Genomic DNA, 24,234 nt, shown 5'->3' with positions numbered 1-24,234 from the left:
GCTGACAGCAGACACATGCAGGCGACTCCCAGGGAAACGTCCCTGAAACGCTTCCAGCTGCTCCCCCATCTGAGGAGGCTTGCACATAGGTTGGCAGAGAGCAAGGATGTGTCAAGCAGGGAGAGAAGAGGCCTGGATGTCTTTGTGATTGTCGGAATGAGGTGAGGTGAGGCCTCTGTGACCTCCCAGGCTAAATCCCTGCCCAACGAACAGCAGTGGTCTTGGCCTGAGGACACCTCAGAGTCCAGCAAGGAGGGCTAGGAGTCAAAGCAAACCCATGTGTCTGGGTAGGCTTGAGCTGTTTGCTGGGAGGGACACTACCTGAAATTCATTTCATGGTAACTCACTCAGAGTGAGGTGCTTCTTCATTGGGTCTTTCAATGGGGAGACTGAAACATAGTGGGGTACTTAAAATGTCCTTACTTAGAACAGCTCATCCTAAGAAGAGCTAGAAACAACAGGGATCAGAAGTCTCATACTGAGTGGGACTGGCCACTCAATAACACAGGGAGAGGAACCCCTCCATGCACCAGAGGGAGAGAGAGGGAGAGGGAGAGAGAGAGACCATAGAATGAAGCTGCACAGGTGGACTGGGAGCAAGACTCCGTCTCCAGCTTAGATAAGAGAGGGTGACAAGCTGCTGTTTGCAGGCCCACATTAGACCATCAGTCATAGGTTGTCCAAGAAAGGCACTGCATCCTTTTCCTTAGGCAAAGCATCCAGGGTACTGAGGTCTGATCTGCCTTAAGGACTCGAGTCCCTGGCAGCAGCAATGTTTTCATTTGGACTCAGCTAGCTGCCACAACGTGGGAACAAACATCAATGTCACTGTCACAAGAAACATCATGGCAGTGCTCTGCCTCCTAATTCTGTGCTTACATACATGTCTTCACTTTGTGTGTTGTATGTATGCTCATATATGTGCTCATGTCTGCAGGTTCACGTTCATATGTGTGAAAGTGCATACGGATGACATTCAATGATGTCACATATCTTCCTCTACCAACACAGACTTTGTTACAGGAGACAGGGTGATTTGATGTCCAGGTTTCGTTAATAAGACGATAACCTTGCTACAGGTGCAATCTCCCACTTTGCTCGGACAGTGTGCTCAGCACAGTGTGGGGAAGCATGGTCATTCTTCATGCTACACAGGCACATAGAGTCTGTGCAGAGGGGTGGACATGCCTCTGTTTCTTCACATAGTATACCGTTGCCATGGTAAAGGCTGTGACCTTGGTGTGAGGCAGCGCAGTGTCTACTGGAGTGGGTTGGCATACAGAGGGAATGGGTGTGCAGGGTGGGTTAGGCTCTGTGGTGGGAGAAATACACACGGGATTCCTGGGATGAAGGCCTCATTTAACCTCAGAGTGCTCTAGTGGGAGGCAGGAGTGATAAAGGGTGTGAGACACAGTGCGGCCCTTGAAGTGACCTTTAACAGGACCTGTGCTACAGCGGTAGGAAGAGTTGCAGTATCAGTGAGATGTGTGACAAAGAACTTGCCAAAGAAGGACTCAGGAGATGATGCCCACAACTCACCAGAGAATGAGGCCTGCCTGTCCCACATGAGAAGATTCCAGGTTCCAGACTAGTGCAGGATGAAGCTCTGCTGTTGTGCCCCGAGCCAGGGACAGCTGTCACCTATGACGGCTCACAGTGTCAGGGCAGGTAGCGTTGCTCCACAGACTCTTACTGTTGCGGTTCTGAAGGACTTCGCTTCTTTGCAGCAGTAATCTTGTCTTTTCCACCCATAGGTTGTGCCCAGCACAACCGAAGGCAAAGACTCATTAGGAAACAGCATTCCAGCATTCTTCCTAACCATGTACCATGACTATCCATGCTTAAATGTAAATTGTGTGTTACACAGTGTGCATGGTCTGGGTGTATGTATATGTGAGTGTATGTGCCCTCAGGTGTACAGGCCTGCAAGTAAGAGTTGGAGCAAAGACCCCGATGGTGGTGACTAGGGCTCAGCAAAGGTCTTCCTTACCTAACACATGAGTCCTGGAAAGAAGCCAAAACCGCGGTGAATATGAGGACGCCTGCAGAGTCCCCACCAGATAAAGACTCATGGGAGAGGATCCTATGCGCATGCCAGGAAGAGAGGCCTCTGGAGGAAAGTATCAGGTCAGCTGCTTACACCACTGAACCACAGAGAGCACAAGACTTACAGGCAGGAAGTTCCCCACTGGGACTTTCTCTTGGGCTTCGCTAGACGTGAATGTTCCTGAAAACAATCATTTTTATGTTCAGCTCATAGGCCCTTCCCTGCTCGGCCATAGACAACAATATCATCTATCTACTTTTCATATTTATACTTTTACTTATAAAATAAGTATTAGTGTATTGATGGATGAATCTGTATGTACATGTGTCTGTGTGTAGGGGAACATGCCAACTGTTTCTTCAGTGACGTTCTCAGAACTCATCGACTACCATGGTGGACTCAGGTAGAGAAACCATGAAATCCTGCTTTCTGGGCCGTCCTACTTCAGGCTGGCGGTGATCGGAGACGTTGGAGCTGAAAATTTTCAATCAGCTTGGTACCCAAAATCCTGCAGGTGGCACACCCCAAATCTCACGACAAGAGAAACTTGCTGATAAACGGAGCATCAGAAGTGATAGACCAAGATTTGAACTTGGCACACTGGGGCGGCGTATGACCCATCCACACTGGCCTTGCTCATTTCAGGGGTGAAGGTCCATGCAGGAGAAAGAGGACAGGATGTGATCTTGTTCCCAAGAAAGGATCATAAGAAAAGCCTTCAAGAACTATCCGTAATTTCCAGCCCCAAAGACACCTGTGTTCCTGGGCAGCCTTTGAGCATCCCTGAACAGAGCGAAGCCTGACCCCGGTGAATTCACATTTAGTGGTCACTGTCGTGGTCATGGGTATGATCTAGTTCTGAGAGTAGCAGAGTCCATTATAGTGGGCTAGGATTTAAATCCAGGAGAAGGTGGGCAGGGATCCATTTCAGACAAGTTAGAGCAGAAAATCTTCAGGCGAAAATCCAAACTCACATCAGTGTATGTATGTGGCAGGGGGCTCTCTTGAGCGGGGGACAAAGGCATGATTCAGTGTCTGTGGGGGTTTTGATGTGATCTTGAGAAGGGTTGCAATAGCAAGAGCCAGAGTCACCCTTACACAGCATGGCCATGTAGGACGTACACCATCACCACACAGGAAAGAGACCCCGTAAAGCCATGCACAGCCCCTAATGCCTTAGCAAGGCATCCTCGAGACACATGGATGACTAGGTTCTGTTGTTTCTCTTAACTACCTGTGATATTCCATCATGGGATCTGACCACAGAAGGAAGGATATGTATCATGGGACTTTAGTGGGACTCTCTTGTGGGTCTTACAACTTAGAAGCAACAAACTTTTCACATGAGTTCATGGGTGCTCTCCACCACAGACACAGTCAGCTAGGCAGCAGGAAGGACTTTCCCAACCAGCTTTCTCTCCTGTGCATTTCATCTTTCTGTTTGTAGAATGTGTAATTGTTTCATGTGAACTGTGGGCTGATGTGGGATTTTCCTCTATGTGCTGTGAATACCATTGGTGAATAAAGAAACTGCCTTGGCCTGTTGATAGGGCAGAAGGGTAGAGCTAGGCAGGGAAAACTAAACTGCTGCTGGGAGAAAGAAGGGCAGAGTCAGAGAGAAGCCATGGAGCCCCTCTGGAGACAGACGCCAGAACTTTACCCAGTAAGCCACAGCCTCATGGCGATACATAGATTAATGGAGATGGGTTAAATTAAGTTGTAAAAGTTAGTCAATTAGAATCTATAGCTAATTGGCCAAGCAGTGATTTAATGAATATAGTTACTGTGTGATTATTTTGGGATTCTGAGCAGCTGGGAAACAAACAAGCGGCCTCCAAATAGAGTGGACTAGATGTGTCTGTATCTGTGCATGTTTCCCTGGGGACAGGTCTATGATGTTCTGAATACATTTGAGACGCCAGAGTCCTCTGGCAAATATTTTCCTCTATCAATATCTACCTGTCTATTTTTTTCAGAAACATTGACCATAGACCAAGGCTAACAATAACGTAGCATTGGACAAACACAGACTCGAAAGGATCCCTTACTTCAACCTTAAAACAAATTATATACCCGGACAATGAATATTTCAGACCAAAAAAGAGAAGTGGACCTGGAAAATTTCTGAAATTGAAGAGGCTCAGCCAAATCAAGGAAAGGAGTATGCTCTGGCCAAACTTTGATTCTGAAGAAGCTCAGGTTCCAAACAAGAAGAGATATGGGTCTGGGCCAAAGAAAAAAGATATGTGCTTGAGCAAATTCCTGAATTGAAAGAAGCTGGCATAACTGGATGTCAACATGTAGAAGAATGAAAATAGACCCATATCTATCACCATGCATAAAACTCAAGTCCAAATGGATCAAAGACCTCAACATAAAGAAGCCATGCTGAGCCTCATAGAAGAGAAAGTGGGAAGAACATTTGAACGCATTGGCACAGGAGACCATGTCCCAAATATCACCCTAGTAGACTCTGAGAGAAACAATAAATGGGATCTTCTGAAACTGAAAAGCTTCTGTAAAGTAAAGGACATGGTCAACAAGACAAAATGTCAGACTACAGGATGGGAAAAGATGTTTACCAACCCCACATCGGACAGAGGTCTGATCTCCAAAATATACAAAGAATTAAAAAAATTGGTCATCAAAATAACAAATAATTCAATAAAAAATGGAGTACAGACCTAAACAGAGGACTTTCAACAGAGGAATCTAAAAAAGGCTGAAAGACACTTAAGGAAATGCTCAACATCCTTAGTCATCAGAGAAATGCAAATCAAAACAACTCTGAGACTCCATCTTACACCTGTAAGAATGGCCAAGATCAAAAACACTGATGACAACTTATGCTGGAGAGGTTGTGGGGAAAAGGGAACACTTCTGCATTGCTGGTGGGAATGCAAGCTGGTATAGCTCCTTTGGATATCAGTGTGGTGATTTCTCAGAAAATTAGTAAACAACCTTCCTCAAGACCCAGCAATACCACTTTGAGTATATATCCAAAGAATGTTCAATCATGCCATAAGGACATGTGCTCAACTATTTTCATAGCAGCATTATTTGTGCCCCTCAACTGAAGAATAAATAAGGAAAATGTGGTATATTTAAACAATGGAGTACTACACAGCAGAAAAAATGACATCTTTCTTGAAATTTGCAGGCAAATGGATGGAACTAGAAAATATCATATTGAGTGAGGTAACCCTGACCAAGAAAGACAAATATAATATGTACTCACTTATAAGTGGTTTTTAACCATAAAGCAAAGAAAACCATCCCACAATTCACAATCCCAGAGAATCTAGACAACAATGAGGACCCTAAGAGAGACATACATAGATCTAATCTACATGCAAAGTAGAAAAAGACAAGATCTCCTGAGTAAATTGGGAGCATGGGGAACATGGGAGAAGGTTGAAGGAGGGGAGCAGAGAAAAATGTAGAGCTCAATAAAATCAATTAAAAAAAAAAAGAAAAGAAAGAAGCTTGAGCCAAACCTTGACCCTGAAATGGCTGGACTCTAAAGAGAAGATACATGAGCACAGAAATTCCTGAAATAAAAGAGACCCAGGCCAAACCAAGAAAAGAAGTGTGCATGGGTCAAATCCTTACCCTGAAGAAGCCCAGGCCAAACCAAGGGGAGGAGTGGGTTTGGGTCGAACCCTGACCCCACAGAAGTCCAGACCCAAAGCAAGAAGAGATATAGTCCTGGGTCAATTCCTGACCCCAAAGAAGCCTGGGCCCAAAGCAAGAAGCAATGCATACCTAATCAATTCCTCAAATGGGTCTGGGTCAAACTGAGAAAAGGAGTGTGCCCCACCCTGATTAAGTTCAGGCCAGATGAAGAAAAGGACTATGCCAAGGCCAAATCCTGAAAAGTCTGGGCCATAATGCAAAATTGAAACTAGCCTGCATTAACCTCACCCAAAGAAGCCTTGGCCTGAACAAAGAAGAGAAGTGTGACTGGGCCAAATCTAAAGTGAAACAACACTGTGGTTAGTGTACCATGAAGTGCTCTGATTCAAGGCCTTAATTTCAATTGATGTTTTACAACCAATCAATTCATCAATGCACACAAATGCCAGCTTGTTCATCAATAATCTTGGATTTACTTACCTACAATATTTCCTGCGCTGAAGTTGGATATAAGCTGACATCCTGAATATCAGATGTGTGGATTTCACACACATACTTCATTCAATCCAAGTAACATCCTCAACAGTGAGGAAGGATGACATGTTACCATAATGAGCCAAGGACTCACCTAAATAACCTGTCACTATGGGCCAGAAAGGGTGTTACACTGTCCGCTGTACCTGTCTGAGACAAGACCTTACCTTGATTTCAACTGATTTCTTTAGGAACAAATTTCTCAAATTAACTCTGGCCACAGCCTGTTCACCAAGAATCTTGTGCTAACCCCAAATTAGTTCTGATGAAGTGACATCTGGACATATCATATCTTTCAAGAAGGGGATTTTTCTTTAATAGATTTTTATTGAGCATTTTTTTTCTGCTCCCCTCCCTGCCTTTCCCCTCCCAAGAAGGGAATCTTAATGATAACCTGATTATTAGCAGAGGTGCAAGGCCATAAATAGACTTCAAAGGAAACCTGAAAGCTCCCTAAACCCCTGACGTGGGAAGTCCTTCTGTATATGTGTTGCCTTTATTGGTTAAAAAAGAAGCTACTTTTGGCCAATGGCTTAAAAAAGTAAAGCTTGGGCTGGAGAGATGGCTCAGAGGTTAAGAGTATTGCCTGCTCTTCCTAAGGTCCTGAGTTCAATTCCCAGCAACCACATGGTGGCTCACAACCATCTGTAATGAGGTCTGGTGCCCTCTTCTGGCCTTCAGGCATACATACAGACAGAATATTGTATACATAATAAATAAATATTAAAAAAAAGAGTAAAGCTTGGCTGAAAGAGATACATAAAGTGAGTAAGTGGAGTCAAGGATAAGTCATGTAGCCCCACCAGAGACAGACACCGGACTGAACTTTACCCAGTAAGCCACAGCCATAGATTAATAGAAATGGGTTAACCAAAGATATAAGAGCTAGCTAGCAATACGCTTAAGTGATTGGCCAAGCAGTGATTTAAACGATATAGTTTCTGTGTTATTATATTATTTTGGGAATTTGGGTGGCCAGGAAACAAACGAGTGGTCTCTGCCAACAAACCCCAAGTAGCCTGGACTTATATCATCTTCAAGGGTGTGTGTGTCACACCCTCTCTATTCAATCCAATCTCTAGCCAACAACAAGAAGTCAGGCCTTAAAGGAACCAAACCTCCACCTTAATAACCAAAGGAAATGGACATACCTATGACCCGGATCTGGTCTGATGCATGTCAATTTATTTTGTTGGACAAACCAGAGCCTCATTCATGATCCAGACCATACCATACTCACCAAGAAATTTGGGCTCACCTACAACTATTCCTGTACTGATGACTGACATCAGATCATAGGACATAGACATTCATCAGTGCAATCTGGAAGCTCCTTGTGGTACCACTATGGGCTTCACTCCCTATTTCTCAAACACAGCCAACATTCTCACATTAGCTATAGCAAGACAACATAATGGCTTCCAACTGGCCACACATGAGCATCAAATAACAAGGGCACACCTTGGAATCAAGGGTGTATGGGCCACACCCAGAAATCCTCTGTGCCCAGGTCTACTATGTGAGGCCTTCCAGAGATCAAGGATAAGAAGTTGGCTTCAAGTATGACCTAGGCCACACCCACTACTCCAGCAAGGTTGGACACAGCTTAACCTAAAGGCGATGGTGGTGGTGGACTGATGACAGAAATAATGGCAAAGGCAATAAATGACATCAACAGTAGCCTGGCCGCTCCTTAGCTGGGCCGTGCTATTTCTTCATATGACCCAGGACAAACCTCGCTTCAACAGAGACGGGACCACACGATAGTCCTAACTGAGTCAAGTGTTCACATCAATGACGAAACAAGATGAACACAGACATATAAAGAATGGTTAGACTGTACGTGACCTTATTACATTCCAGAGATATTTCCCCCATTTCTGTTCAACAGAAATCATGGAATCACACGGAAGGCTTCCTTACCTTAAGACTGACTGCCAAGAGACAGCAACATCCTTGGGGTCAAATTTCATGGATGTGCGGGTCACACCCTTTCTTCTTCCAACCCAGGTTCCATTATTAATACAGAGGAGCCAGGAACAAACCACTTCCTTTATGGTAACCGAGACACAAATAGCAATCAAACAATATGGGCAGACTTTGCAATGAGGGGGTGTGTGGACTGTACTCTGTATTCATGTCTGACCATGTACTACCTGGATTTCAAAAAATGCAGGAAAAGTTGATGTGAAGTGAGAGTTAGCTCACACCAAACCCTCCAAGAGTAGATCTACTGTACCAACAAGAGTTAGTAGTTTAGCAATCCAGATACATCACATTACCTTCAAGATTTATGGACTACACCCTCCTTTCACCTAACCCAGGCAACACTGGCAAATCAAGAAGTCAAGACCACCTCACAGCTTTAATGAATATCAAATAACAAGGGTAAATCTTGGGATTGGGATCAAGGATGTGTGGTCCGTACCCAGGAATCCCGTGTCCAGGTTGTGTCAGGACTACAACAGATCAAGGACGGCACTTTGACCTCAGCTGTGACCTAGAGCACACACTCCTCTGGGAAGGCTGGACACACTTTAACACCATGGAGGGGCCGTCTGAAGAGAGACATAAGGACAAGGGTCATAAAGTGACATCAATGAGATCTTGGAAGCCCCCTGACTACCGAGTACCCTGAGTCCAGCTTAAATTTAAGGGTGTGTGGGCTGCATCCTCTTTTTATGATCTGGGACAATACTCACTGCAAGGGAGCCAGGACCACACCACAGCCTTAATGGAGACAAGGACTCACCTAAATGACCAAACACGATGGAAAGACCTTGAAATGAAAAATGATTAAAATGCACCTTCCCTTGACTTCAAGTGGTTTTGCTTGCCAAGCCAGACCTTATTCTCAAAAGCAAGCATTTCTCAGCTGACGATTGGCCATCAAACTGATATCAGTGTAAGCTGGGGATCTTTGATCAAAAAAAGCCTGTGTAAAACGGAACTTCAAGTGGGTGCATTTGGACCTTCTATTTATCCAACCCAGGATGTACCAATTCATAGAGACAGGAATATTACAGAACCTTCATGTTGTCTGGGACCACATGACCATTAAACAATCTGGGAGGATTTTGTCAGGAAGAGCACGTGAGCTGCACCCTGTGGTTTGCCACTCCAGCACAGTTCCTATTTGGATTTCAAGATAATGAGAAAAAAAATACTGCCAACTGAGAGTTAAGTCTGCACTAACTCAGCCTTCTAAGAAGGTTGGACCCACTTTAACAACAATGGGCACAGGTCTGATGAGACATAAGGACAAAGGCCATAAAGTGATATCAATGGGGTCTTGCCAGCTCTCTGATCACTGAGTAGCCTGGGTCCAGCTTAAATTCAGTGGCGTGTGGGTGGCACCCTCTATTCATATGACCCAGTACTATGGTCACAGCAAGGAGCTAGAACCACATACCATGGCCTCAAATGGAACAAGCGCCCTTTTTAGTGACCACTCATGCCTTAATATCAAATGGCATGTGGCTTTATTGTGACTTTACCTGATTCCCCCCCACCCCAGGCTAGACTCTAGTCACCAAAACTCTTAGATGTATAAACAAGACTTTCTAGTCTGATGACTCACAGTCAATGAAAATCAGTGTGAGCTGGGGACTCCCTGACTTCCAAGGAGCTTGGGTCAAATTTAACTTCAAGGGTTGTGGGCCTCACCTTCTCTTCATCACACCCAGGAGATATGCTCAAATCAGAGGACCCAGGACCACAAAACATGGCCTTCATGGAATCTGGACCACACCAGAGAAACAGTCTGGGCAGACTTTGGCATGATGGGTGTGGGGGCTGAGCCCAGCTGCTAGCTGGTCTTTGAGAGGAGAGGAGAAAATGATCTCAGGTGTGTTAGTTATCACTACGGCGTCAGAGGAAACTGGAGCCACCATACTGACTAGTGTTGGTGGTCTGATACGAGACATCACCCGCACAGACTAAGACTGTGGTCCGAATCCTCATATCCTGACATCTCAGGATCCATAGTCACTCTCTCGACCTTGGTCCACAACCTGATCTGATTAGAAACAGCAAGTAACTTAAGGAAGTGATGATTTGGGAATACAGACATAATTTTAATGCAGATGTGTAGTAGAAAACCTTGAAATCCCCCCTCTGGTGGCAACTGTATAGATACAATTGCTCATGCTTGCTTAAGGTCTCACCAAGCCTACCTAGAAGAAGCCAGAATTATACTCTGACTTCTACTATAGCTCTCTGTCTCTATCTTATGTATACTATACAGTTCTGAGGCCATGTAATCTTATATTCTTTATTGTATATCTTATGCTCTAGTATTGTGTATAGTTTTTAGCAAATATGAGGTTCATCTGCTACCATGGTTTATTCTGAAATGCTTAGTTTGGTCCTTTCCTTGTATCTCTGACAGATTGTTCCCAATCTTTGAACTTCTAAGAACAGGCTGTGATGGTTACTCTGGAAGAGCAAGTGTGGGTAGCTCTTTCTCACTTTCTGTCTCCATGTTTACGGCATATTCCTGCATACTCAGACCTCATCCAGAAGATCAGCACATCTCTATCCATAATTTTTATCTTAGCCTTTAGTTGGTGTCTCCCAAGGAAAAGTGAAGGAAGGCGGCAAAGTAGCCAGGAGCTCTCACCTAGTCACAGAATCATGAGGATAAATTTATAAACCAGAAGAGCATCTACCTAGTGCCAAAATAAGATTACCATCAATTTTTAGAGAGTTACTGATGAAGGACTGGAAGGCAGGGGAGGAACAGAAGGTTTGGTGTGGATCACAGGACACCAGACATCTGGAAAGTGTTTTCTAGGTGACTCCACATGAAGATGAATAGACCAGTGACATCCCATGCGTGGAGCCTAAACACAGCCAGGTACAGACTCATGTCAAAGGAACAGTAAAATCTGCTGTGCTCCTTCAGTTAGAGGCACTAAGAGGTTGAGATGTTGCATCTGTAGACTTGCCTCTGAAGATCTTGGGATGTTTAGATGCCAGATTTGTTAGCATGTTCACTATCCAGCTAACATCATCTCTGCCTCCCATTCCTCTGTCTTTATCAATGTACAACCCTCCCAGTGCCTTGGGGTCCTTCACAGGGTTTCCATGGAAAACAAGCTGTGGCTTTCATGGTCTTGTGAACCAGTGACCCTTCCTTACAGTTGGACATCCATGGTCACAGGACTCCTCCTTCCCATCTAGGTCTGAATCACTCTGTTCCCCATACACACATCCTTTTCCTTCTGAGATACTAGAGCCCACCAGACAGTATGAAAAGATAGACCGATGATCATGTGTTTCACCGGCTCTTCCATAGACTTTCAGGTGATAAGGAGCTGCAGCTACCTGGGTGCCCCCATTCCTGGACAGGAGCTTGCAGACACTGAATGCAATGCACTTGGCCCAGCATCAGAGGGAAGGATATTTGCCGTTTAAAAACACCAATGAGTGACACACAGAACAGACTTTCCTGGGAATGGCTCACCTTTCCTAATGACAATGGGACCATCTTAAGCAAGGTTTTATTGCATTCCTTGTTCATTTGCCTATTGATGAAGTGATTTAGGATTCAAAAATGGCGAGAACTCTACCAGTGAGCCTTGGTGTGTGCACATAGTGGTCCTATAAAAAATTATTGGAATTTTTGATCATGGGCCTAAGGCTAGCCCAAAACTGTACCTGACTGAACCCTGAAATCAAAAGAGCCTAGATGAAACCTAAATGAGAGAACCCCAGGACAAAGCCTGACAGGAGAGTATCCCTGTCAAAATATGAACCCACAGCAGCCAAGGGAACACTCTAAACCCAGGTGTCAGGGATCAAACCCTGTCCCTGCATGCTGCGGGAGCTCCTTCCGCTCCTTCAGCCAATAGCCACTGAGAGACCAGCCCACTGGGCCGTGGTCTCTCTCTCTTTAAAAAAGCAGCAGCTGTCCTCTACTCTCTCTCTGGCTTCCGGCTCCTAGACTCCTTTCCTGATCGTGCAGAGGGGCTGTTGTTTGGGACGGTAATTTGTAAGTTTTTTCCCCTTTGAATAAATAACCATTCTATTAATCATAATTCAAAACTGGTGTGGGATTGTTTGTGACTAACGCCTTCACCTGCATAACCCCAGAAAAAACCAAGTCCCCAAAGGAGGCAAGGCTGTATCCTGAAACCAAAGGTCCCCAAGCCAAACCCTCAAACACAAGGACCCTGGCATGAGAAATCTGCTTTTGAATTGCTGGTCATGAGGGTCAAAAAGACTTCCCAAAACAGTATAGTCTAGTGCTGCTACCCCTGGTCACTTCCCACAGATTGCAGTCAAGGTTCTACTGTTGAAGACACCAAGTACTTGGGACAATGGGACTCAGAGATTTTGGACTGGATGTGACACTGAAACCTCCTCCATGAGGGCAAGCGTTCATAATCTTGGCAGGTGCCCTAGAAGCTGCCAAGGAAGGGGAGCACTCAATCGTGATACCTATTAACCACAAAATGACCAACATAGTAGGGTGTCCCAAAGTCCTTGATAGTGGCACTCATATTTGGCAATAACTCGTCTATGTAATTGGACTTAAATTAAGACTCGCTCAACAGAAGGGAAGTACTGCCTGTTACTGGAATCCTAGCCAGTTACCCATGGCTACTACAGTCATGGATTTTATGGCAGAACTTGCTGCTGCCACCTTACTAAGCCACTGTAGTTCCTGACTGCATTTTCCATATTAATCCGAATAGCCACAGGGCTGATGTCTCTCAGAAATGACATGAAAGTTGCACCCGTGAAACCACAACAATGTGGCTGCCTAAATGAGACTAAACAAGGACAATTCCATGGAACATGATACTGTGCATGAGGAAACCTCATGGGGACTCATCCCTAGACAAAGAGCTACAGGCAACTAAGCACTGCTGAGAAAGAATTAGCCGTTCCCCGAGATGAGCCCCCTACATGATTATCCAATACCTAGTGTTCAGACCCGAAAACACACACATGCAAGCAATACTGAGCAGATTCGGCATACTGTAGGCATACATTTATGCATTTTCAATAGGTAACTATCACTTCTGAAGGAAAAGAGGCCACAACTTTGAGAGGGAGTGAGGGAAGTGAGATGGTATGAGTCAGAGCGAGGAGTGTGAAAATGGTGGGAATTTTTTAATTTTAAAAATTGCGATATCAAATTTTAGGAACTATTTAATGGAAGTCTCTGGGTCAGATACTTGATATCCTAATATTTATGTAGTGGAACACTTTTCTTTTTGTTGATTTTATTGAGCTATACATTTTTCTCTGCTCCCCTTCCTTTCTCTTCCCTCCCCGTCTACCTTCTCCCATGGTCCCCATGCTTCCCATTTACTCAGAAGATCTTGTCTTTTTCTACTTCCCATGTAGATTAGATCCATGTATGTCTCTTTTGGTGTCCTCATTGTTGTCTAGGCTCTCTGGGGGTGTGATTTGTAGGCTGGTTTTCTTTGCTTTATGTCTAAAAACCACTTATGAGTGAGTACGTAAGATAATTGTCTTTCTGTGTCTGGGTTACCTTATAAAATATGATGTTTTCTAGCTCTATCCATTTGCCCGCAAATTTCAAGATGCCATTTTTTTCTGCTGTGTAGTACTCCATTGTGTAAATGTACCACATTTCCCTTGTCTATTCTTTGGTTGAGGGGTATTTAGGTTGTTTTCAGGTTCTGGCTATGACAAACAATGGTGCTATGAACATAGCTGAGCACATGCCCTTGTGGTATGATTGATCACCCTTTGGGTATATACCCAAAAGTGATAATGCTGGGTCTTGAGGAAGGTTGTTTTCTAATTTTCTGAGAAATTGTCATACTGATATCCAAAGGGGCTGTACCAACTTGCACTCCCATCAGCAATGCAGCAGTGGAACAGCTTTATTGTGTTTGTATTTTACTTTAATACTCTTATCACCACACCTAGATCTCTCTTCTCTCAAGGAGACATAATCCCAGACATCATAACATCATGTTGAACTTATGGATTCCATGGTGACAGGGAGAGCCATTTCAGTCTTTAAAGCAGCTGACACCAGAGCAGAATGCTCTATCCTCTCCTACAGTTCCCTCCACCCACACATTTCCCTAAGCCCATCTCTCATAGTAAACCAATCCCTACTATGCTGCCATGCTTAGCTTCTCATTGGAACAGCAGGACCCTTGTTGGTCATTTGTTTCAGATTTATACAGGCACCTGAGTATATCAGACTCCAGAGAGCCAAGAATTATCCTATAAATATGTTTTCAAATTTTCTATTTCAATGACCCAAGTTGATTTAGATATGACATTTAGCTATTTTCCCACACTTAAAACGCATTTACAATGTTTTTACATATTAAATGATTTTTCACTTTTTATGCATATCATGTGGTTAGTTGGTCAGTGTCAGAAATAAAACTTTGGAGATGTATATAATTCACTGAGGAAAAACCAATGAAATGAAATATTCTGACTAGATTAAAAAAATGCCTATACCATTTTAGGCTATATACCAACTAGGACTTTGAGTGCCCATATTGAAGGAGACTTCTTAACATTTGGTTTTCAATATCCAATATTTCCAACTGTTTGATCAATCATTATTTTATATACTTTTAATATCTGTTTTGATTTTTGAGATCAGATACTGCTACAAAAGCTGTCCCGACCTTGGACTCATATCACTCCTCTCATCTCTCTTAAGTGATGAGATTCCAGGACTACCATGCCTGACTCTATTCTTTTTTTTTTTTTTTGGATTTTTTGAAAATTTTTTTTTATTGATTTTTATTGAACTCTACATTTTTCTCTGATCCCCTCCCTGGCTCTCCCCTCCTCCTTCAACCCTTCCCCAAGGTCCCCAAGCTCCCAATTTACTCAGGAGATCTTCTGACTCTATTCTTAACACCAGCAATAACAACCACATCTATAGATGGAAGCACATTAACACACAAGGCTTGCATTATTGACACCTGACATAAATGTGGAGGTTGGCAAAATGTTGCAATGATATTCCTTGTAATGACAAGAAAGACCAAGAACAATATAATAATACACATCGATACATCAGGAACCAAGGTCTTCTGTCAACCTACCTAAAAGTTACCCTGATAAATAGTACTTGTGTTGAACACTGAAGAAGAGAAGGGTCAAACAGCTGGAATATTCCGTAAAATTTCATATAAAAGTCAATGCAAATTAATAGCTTACACAGATAGGTTGACTCCAGGTCTTCTTCTCTTACTCTGTTCCTCCAGATCTAATCCCCCAGTCTCATACCCAGAACAATAGCAGAGCCTCTGTGGTAACCTCTCTTCATGGTCTCTCCCTATTCCAAGTGAATTAAATAGGCAGAACCTGGTTCAGCACTCTGCTCTCCTAGCTCGGCAAACCCCTTTCAGACCCCTAGCCTATCCCTGTTTGTGTCTCTCTGAGTCTCCAGAAACACATTTTACTTGGAAACTGCAGTGATCACAGCTATCAGATCCAAAGAAAATTTCCTATCAGGCAACACACAGTCAAAACACTGTCTGGAAATGCAGAGAGGAAAGAGAAACTAAGGAAACAAAACACCCATTCAACAAAGACCAAACCAGATATATACACCTAGACCTATACTCATCCCAATCCCAGATGCCTAGAAGTAAAACCAAAATCAAACAGCCAGGACACTATGTCTCCACTAGAGCCCAGCTATTCTACCAAGGCAGTCCCTGAGTATTCCAGCATAGTTGAAGTAAAAGAAAAAGACCTTAAAACCACCAGATGGTAGAGGTCCTCAAAGAGGAAAGGAATAAATCCCCTAAAGAAACCCAGGAAAAGACAGACAGACAGTGGAAGAAAATGAATAAAATTGTTTAAGACATGAAAATGGAAATAGAAGAAAACCCAAACTGAGAAAATTCTGGAAATAAAATGTTTAGGATTCTGAAAAGGAACTACAGAGGCAAATTTCACGAATAGAATACAAGAGAGGGAAGAGAGAATCTTGGGTGTTGAAGTATGATAGAAGAAATAGGTACATTTATCAAAGAAAATGTTTAATCTAGAAAACTTCTGACACTAAACACCCAGGAAATCTGGAACACTATGAAAAGACCAAACCTAAAGATAACAGAATTAGAGGAAGGAGAAAAATTCCAGTTCCAAGGCCCAGAATATTTTCAACGAAACTATGGAAGAAAATTTTTCTAACATAAAGAAGATGCTTATAAAAGCAAAAGAAACATACAGAACATCAAATAAATTGGATCAGAAAAGAAAGCTTCCTCACAATATAATAATTAAAACACTAAATATGCAGAATAAGAAATATTAAAAGCTGCCAAGGAAAAAGATCAAGTAACAAATAAAGGCAGACCTATTAGAATTACACCTCACTTGTCAATGGATACTCTAAAAGCCAGAAGATGTACCGCAGACTCTAAGAGACCACAAATGCCAGGGCAAGGCTTCTGTACCCAACAAATCTCAATTACCTTAATGGAGAAATTAAAATATTCCACAATAAAACCAAATTTGTCTGCAATATCTTTCTGTTCTCTAAACACATAGACAACATGGGCAACCATGTTTGTAAAAGAAGCATTCCTTCAACTTAAATCATACATTGATCCTCACACTATGATCGTGGGAGATTTCAATTCTGTACTCTCATTAATAGACAGGTGATCCAGGGTGTTGTGGGAGTTCATTCAGCCAATAGCGCTTTGGATATCAGCCAATTAGGGGTTGGTCTGAAGTACTGGAAGTGCAGACAGGAAGCATGCTCTTTCTCTCTCTCTTGGTTGGTGGTTATTCTAGGCTCTTGTGGACTTCCTTAATTATGCCCACATTAGACAAAAAGCAAACAGAGACATGCTGGAGCTAATAGACGTCATGAAACAAATGGATCTAACAGATATTTACAGAATGTTTTACCCAAACACAAAAAAATATTCTTTTTCCTCTGTACCTCACGGCACATTCTCCAAACTGACCACACACTCGGGCACAAAGCAAGTCTCTACAGATATAAAAAAAGTTGAAATAACTCTTTGGATCCTGCTAGACCTCTGTGGATTAAAGCTGGATATCAACAGTAACAGAAACAACAGGAAGACTACAAACTCACAGAAACTGGACAACTCTCTCTTTAAAGAAAACTGGGTCAAGACAGAAATAAAGGAAAAAAAAACAAAAAACGGAAAGACTTCATAGAATTCAATGAAAAAAAAAAACCACATAGTACACCCAGACTTAGAGGACACAGTTAAAGCGGTGCAAAGAAGAAAGTTCATAGCACTAAGTGCCTACATAAAAAAATAAAAAAAAATTAGAGAGATCTCATACTAGTCACTAAAAGCACATCTGAAAGTCCTAGAGCAAAAAGCATGCTTAGGAGTAGTCAGCAAGAAATAATCAAGCTGAGGGCTGAAATCATTAAAACAGAAACAAAGAGAACAGTACAAAGAATCAATGAAAAGAAGAGTTGGTTCTTTGAGAAAAATCAGTAATATTGATAAACCCTTATTTGAATGAACTAAAAGGTGGAGAAAGAATACCCAAATTAGCAAAATCAGAAACAACAGGGGGACATAGCAACAGATACTGAGGAAAATCAGAGAATTACAAGGAACTACTTTAAACCATGTACTCTATCAAGTTGGAGGATCTAAAAGAAATGGATATTTTCTCAACAGATACCACTTACCTAAAGTTAAATAAAGACCAGATAAACAATTTAAACAGACTTATAACCCCAAGTGAAATAGAAGCAGTCTTTAAAAGTCTTCCAACCATGCTCTTGGATCAGTAGGATTAACATAATAAAAACGCCCATCCTACCAAAAGTAACCTCCAGATTCAATGCAATTCTCATCAAAATTCCAACACAATTCTTCACAGATTGTGAAAGAATAAGACTCAAATTCATATGGGAAAGCAAAAACCCCAGGATAGCTAAAACAATTCTGAATAAAAGAACTGTGGGCAGTCTCACCATTCCAGAACTCAAATTATACTGCAAAGCTATGGTAATAAAAATAGCATAGTATTGGCATAAAAACAGACACATTGATCAATGGAATCAAATCAAAGACCCAGACTTAAACTCACACCATGAGCATATGTGATCTTTTTACCTTTTGCTATCTTCTTCAATTTCTTTCTTCAAAGACTTGAAGTTTTTATTATGTAAGTCTTTCACTTGCTTGGTTACAGTTACCCCAAGATATTTTATATTATTTAAGGATATTGTGAAAGGTGTTGTTAGTTTTTGACAAAAAAAGTCAGGAATACAGACTGGTAAAAAGACAGCATCTTCAACAAAAGTTGCTGGTCAAACTGGATGGGTGCATGTAGAAGAATGCAAATAGATCCATATTTATCACCCTGCACAAACACACAACTCAAAATGGACCAAAGACCTCAACATAAAACTAGGCACACTGAATCTGGTAAAAGAGAAAGTGGAGAATAGACTTAAACATATTGGCCCAGGAGAAGGCTTTCTGATCAGAACACCAATAGTGAAGACACTAAGATCAGCAATTATTAAATGAGACCCTGGGAAACTGAAAAGCTTCTATAAGGCAAAGAACACTATCATTCAGACAAAGTGGCAGCCTACAGAATGGGAAAAATATTTTTTCCAAGCTCCACATCCAGTAGAGGGCTAATATCCAAAATATATAAAGAACTTAATAAACTAGAGACAAAAAAAATCAAATAAGCCAATAAAAATGGGGTAGAGATCCAAACAAAAAAATCTCAATACAGGATACTCAAATGACCAAAGGCTCTTTAAAGAAGGTTCAACATCCTTAGCCATCAAGGAAATGCAAATCAAAATTACTTTGAGATTTCATCTTATACCTTTCAGAATGGCTAAGATCAAAAACACAAATGACAGTTTACGCTGGTGAGGAAATGGAACAAGGCAAGTACTCCTCCATTGCTGGTGGGAGAGCAAACTTGTACAGCCAGCATGGGAATCAGAATGACAATTTCTCAGAAAATTGGGAATCAATTTACCTCAATATACTCTTGGGTATATACATAAAGAACACCTCACCCTACCACAGGTTCACTTGCTAAACCATGTTCATTATTGCCCTTTTCATAATGTCAAGAAATTGGAAGCAATCTGGATGTCCATTCAATTGAAGAATGGATAAAGAAAATGTGGTACATGTACACAATGGAGTATTACTCAGTTGTTAAAAAATGACACCATGAAATTTGCAGACAAATGGATGGAACTAGAAAAAAAAATCACTCAGAGGTAACCCAGACCCAGAAAGATAAATATTGTATGTATTCACTTATATTTGGATATTTAGCCATTACATAAAGTGATAACTAAGTCACAGTTAGATACGGAGAGGTTAGGGAGAGGAAGGAACTAGGAGGAACAGATGGATCTCCCTGGGAGGGGAAAATAGAATAGATTTTATGGGTGGGCTGGAGCAGGGCAGGGCAAGAAAGGGAAGAGTGGGTGGGAAGGGAGAGGAAAATGGGATCTAGGGGATAAGAGCTAGAACAGAGGAGCTGTAGACTCTGAGCTGCAGAGGAGCATTTGAGAGGTGGTGTGAAATCCTAGTGCTGTGGCAACGTCCTATCATATATGGAGGTGAAGTCTCCTAATGAAGTCCCCAAACAATGAGGGAGACAGAACCCTTAATGTTCATCTCTTGTCACCAAATGAAGCTTCCAGTGCTGGGACTGGGTTCTATTCGATTGGCCAAAGGGATCCCATGAAAATCCCCAAACAACCCAGGCCGTTGACAAAACAGCAGGGTGTTCTCCACAAACTGAGAGTGAAGCCCCACTGGTGAAGACAACACCCACATAGCTCACTGCACATGAACATGTTGAACCAGTGCCTAAAGAGAACCTTCATCCCCATGTTCTAGTATCTATGACATAGAAAAATACTCGGCAGGCTACCCAAAGAGAAAAGGAAATACCAGTCCAACCACAAAACCTTTGGTCTACAGTCTGTCCTGCCTTCAAAGTATGATAGGGCAACGGTGGCACAGACCTTGCGGGAGTAACCAACCAATGTCCAGTTTGACTTAAAACCCACTCCATGAGAGGGAGCCCATATTGAACAGTGCTTAGGTGACCAAGAACCAGAGTCTAATTAGCCCAGAGGTTTAGGGTAAAATCAAAAACTATTGTTCTAAAAAAAAAAAAGTAACAATAAAATCAGTCCTAATGATACTCTGCTATACTCATAGATTGTTGCCTTATTCGGCCTTCATCAGAGATGCCTGTTGTGATATTTTGTTTGTGTTCTGACAAATAAAGCTTGCCTGCAGATCAGAGGGTGGAGCTAGTCACTACTTAACCATAGAGGTCTGGAGGTCTGTATAAACAGGAAACAGGAAGCGATAAGGCTGGGCAGAAAGAGGAAGTGATGAGGCATTGTGTAGACAGGATCACAGCCCTTTTTGGTCTGAGGAGTCGAGAGGTAAGAGGTGACTGTGGCTGGTCCTTTACTTCTCTGATCATTTAGTTTTTACCCTGTTATCTAACTCCAGGTCAGATAAGACTAATTAGGATCATGCTTCAAATGCCTCTTCCAGCAGCAGATGGGAACAAATATAGAGACGCACAAAAAGGCATTGGATATAGAGAGAGTCCTTGGTACACAGCTCTAAACAGGATGGACCCATCAAATCTCTCCCCTCAGAGCTCAGGGAACCCCCCAAAAAGAGAAGGTAGAGGAGTCAGGGAGACAAAGGGCTCTGAGGACACTAGGAGAGTAAGTCCCTCTAACACAACGGAGCAAAGCTCACACAAACTCCCAGAGACTGGAGCAGCAAGCTCAGGGCCTGCATGGCTCCGCACCAGGCCCTCCTCATAAATACTACAGCTTTATGTATTTATTATTATGTATTCAGGACTCCTGAATGTGAAATGAGTGAACCTCTGATTGTTGTTCCTTCTCTTGTGGCTCTTTTATTTTTCTATTGGCTTGTCCTGTCCAACTTTTCCATGAAGTTTTTTATTTCATCTTATTATATTTTATTTTGTTATGTTTGGTTGTCATCTCCCAGAAGCCTGTTCTTTTCTAATGAGAGACAGAAAGGGAGTGGATCCGAATGCAGGAGGAGGCAGGGCGGGGGACTGGGAGCAGAAGAGGGAAGGGGAAACTGTATTCACATAAAAAGCATAAATAAAAAATATATAAAAAGAGAAATTTTAATTAAACATCAATGAACACATTGTCCACAAAGTAACATAAAGCCATCTATCTCTTGGCTTTAAAAATATTATTATCATTATTATTATTGGTGTGTGTGTGTGTGTGAGAGTGCATGTATGCACATTGTTGTGAGTGTGTGGAGGTCACAGGACAACCCTCAGAGGTTGGTACTTGCCTTTCATTGTGGAATCGGGATTTGAACTCAGGTACTCACACTTGGTGGCAAGAGCCTTATCCTTTGACCCAGTCTCACCAGCCCTCTCCCGGCTTTTCTCAATAAAGCTTGGGTCCTGGTTAAAAGTAGGCTTGATATGCTCAACAATTTGTAACACATGAGATGTGCCAGGTACTGTGCAAGGCTCAAGGACTCTGCCAGCTGCCGCGAGATAGCCCCACGTATGCCGTGTTTGATAGGTGGCCTAACAGGCTGGAACAGCGTGCTGTCATTTTCCTAGGGAGGATCTCTTTTTTAAATGCCCCCTGGCGTTTACTGCTAAGGCCACATGCATCCTCCTCATCAAGTTATGAATCTGACATCCGTCAGCCCTCAAAGGAGACAGGGCGTCTGCTTTTTCTTGGCAGCCCCGACTTTCCCGGCAGCTGGCAGACTCCGGTGAGGTGGGAGAGGTTCCGCCACTTGCCACTCTGCTGTGCGACAAAGCAGCCTCCTCCTGCTCTTTGTCCTGACAGGTATCTGTATGGAGCTCCACCTAGGCGGTGCAGTGACAGCTCTCCTCCTTGATCCTCTGGCTTGCTTCCCAGGGAGACGACCTAGTGTCATGTTTTATTCATGGCGCCTCCCCTGGTGCTTTCTTCATCATAAAAGTCAGTGGTGGGATGGGGCAGTAAATGGACCTGAAATAAAACTTGAGGGCAATAATAAAACCACCCGTTTGTCTTCTGGAACCCTATGGCCTTAGATTGTTGAGAGAAGAAGTGAATTCTGAGGATTTTTCAGGATGCCTCCATAGAGGAAGCAGAAAACCCAATATTGTTATTTATATTGAACTGGAGTCATGAAAAAAGTAGGTCAGGGAGACCAAAATATCCTTTGCGGGGGAAACATGGCAAACTTCAGATACCTTAGACCGCAGCCAGGAAAAATGATGGGATGGAGGAGAAGCGGCCTGAAAGATGCTCAAATGATAGCTAAGAAATGAGGCAAGAGGCCATGAAGATTAGAGAGGCCATATTTATTCTACGTCTCTTTAAAAGATTTCTCCACCTTAACTGCCACTGCCTTTGCTGAAGGAATGAGAGTTAACTGTCCTTGTCTGTGGATCTATAACTTTGGGTTCCACCAAACTGAGGTCAGAAATTTTTGAAAATAAGATTGTTTGTCTTGAGCTTGTACATGACATTTTCCTGTTTCTGTTTCTTTGTATAGCATAGCGACTGTGTATGCAGAACTCACATTGTATGAGGTTGGCAAGGAATATAGAGATGATTGTAGGTGTGTTGGGAGGGGCATAGAGATGCTGTGTGAATTCTATGCTATCTTCTATAATGGACTTGACCATCTTCAGATTTGGGTATGTATGAAGAATTCTGGAACAAATTTCTCATGAATAACAAGTGTATAACTGTGTATATCTTTATACTTCACAAGTTAAACATTTAGAGTAGAAAGTATAGTATTAATTCCACCTGCCTCACTTCCCAAAAAGAATCATGGTGCATGTCTGTAGCTACTTGGGAGGCCAAGGCAGGGAAATCACAAGTTCAGGGCAAGCTAGGGGACCATTATTATTATTATTATTATTAACATTATTATTATTATTTTATTTAGCATATGTATGTTTGTGTGTGTTGCATATGTGTGGATGCTAGAAGCTAGAGCTACAGGCAATTCTGAAGCCAATGTGGATGCTGGGAACTGAACTCATATCCTCCGGAAGAGCAGCAAATGTTCTTAATGACTGAGCCATCTCCTCAGTCCTTAGCCTGGGCAACTTAATGAGATTCTGCTACAAATTAAAAAGATGACTAGGGATATATCTCAGTGGCAGAGAGCCTGACTTAGCATGTACAAGGCCCTAGGTTTGAGGCACATTTTTAAAAACAAAACCAGAAAAAAAACCTTCTCCCAGAAGAGATGGCCAAACAGTGTAAAGTGGTGAGACTGTAACAGTGTCTTAATATTGTGTTGTAATTGTCTACACACATATCAGTACCTTGAGGATTATGGTCTTCTCGTGCCGGGTGATGTTGACGCTGTGGGGCTGTCCATTGGCTACACTCCTGTGTTCCACATCGATGTCGTATGGCTCTTTGGTTCCTCCCAGGTTGTACCGGATCTGCAAGTTTCCTACGGAGCAACAGGAAAGAGGCCCAGTGCTTTTTCGCTGGAGATCGATTTCAGGGTCACCTCACCCACTCACCCACTGCTGCAGCTCAGGCTTCACATAGACCCGGCCCCTTCCATGCCCTTAGCTGCCATTTCAGTCGTGAGTTTGGATCCACCACCCAGAGGCCTGGACTAATAGTGCCAGAATGACACATGTCCACGTTTGCCAGTGACAAACACCAGCGACCATTATCATCAAGTTGAAGCGGCAGAGGGTATAAAATGTTCTGAACGGGGATGGTGTTCAAAAATAAAGAATGAGGACAAATACCATATACTATGGAGGAGATGCCTATAAACCCACAAAATGCTGTGTGAAATAAGAAATAAATCTGGAATTGCAGGGACTATCTCAACCCATCAATAGAGTGTGACATTTGGCCTATAAAGGAATCATGAGTCTTATTAAAAATAAACATAATTTGCAAAAGATAAGTGCATGGGATTTTGAGTGGCCTCACTGAGACCAAAGGGACAAAGCAATGAATCGTATTCAAGGTTCAGGATTAA

General features: G+C 42.6%; 1 protein-coding gene across 1 annotated transcript in view; it reads right to left on the bottom strand.

Annotated features, from left to right (window-relative positions):
* The window catches only part of Cntnap2 (contactin associated protein 2), a 2,060,022-nt gene that overhangs the window by 155,651 nt on the left and 1,880,137 nt on the right, over window positions 1-24,234 (bottom strand). The window contains exon 20 of the mRNA XM_085683653.2: window positions 23,552-23,685. Within this exon, the coding sequence (XP_085539779.1) occupies window positions 23,552-23,685 (134 nt within the window). The remainder of the gene's footprint in view (window positions 1-23,551; window positions 23,686-24,234) is intronic.

This window comes from Myodes glareolus, chromosome 25 (genome assembly GCF_982192425.1).
Source record: "Myodes glareolus chromosome 25, mMyoGla1.1, whole genome shotgun sequence".
Taxonomy (NCBI): Eukaryota; Metazoa; Chordata; class Mammalia; order Rodentia; family Cricetidae; genus Myodes; species Myodes glareolus.
This window is presented reverse-complemented; position numbering and strand designations above follow the sequence as displayed.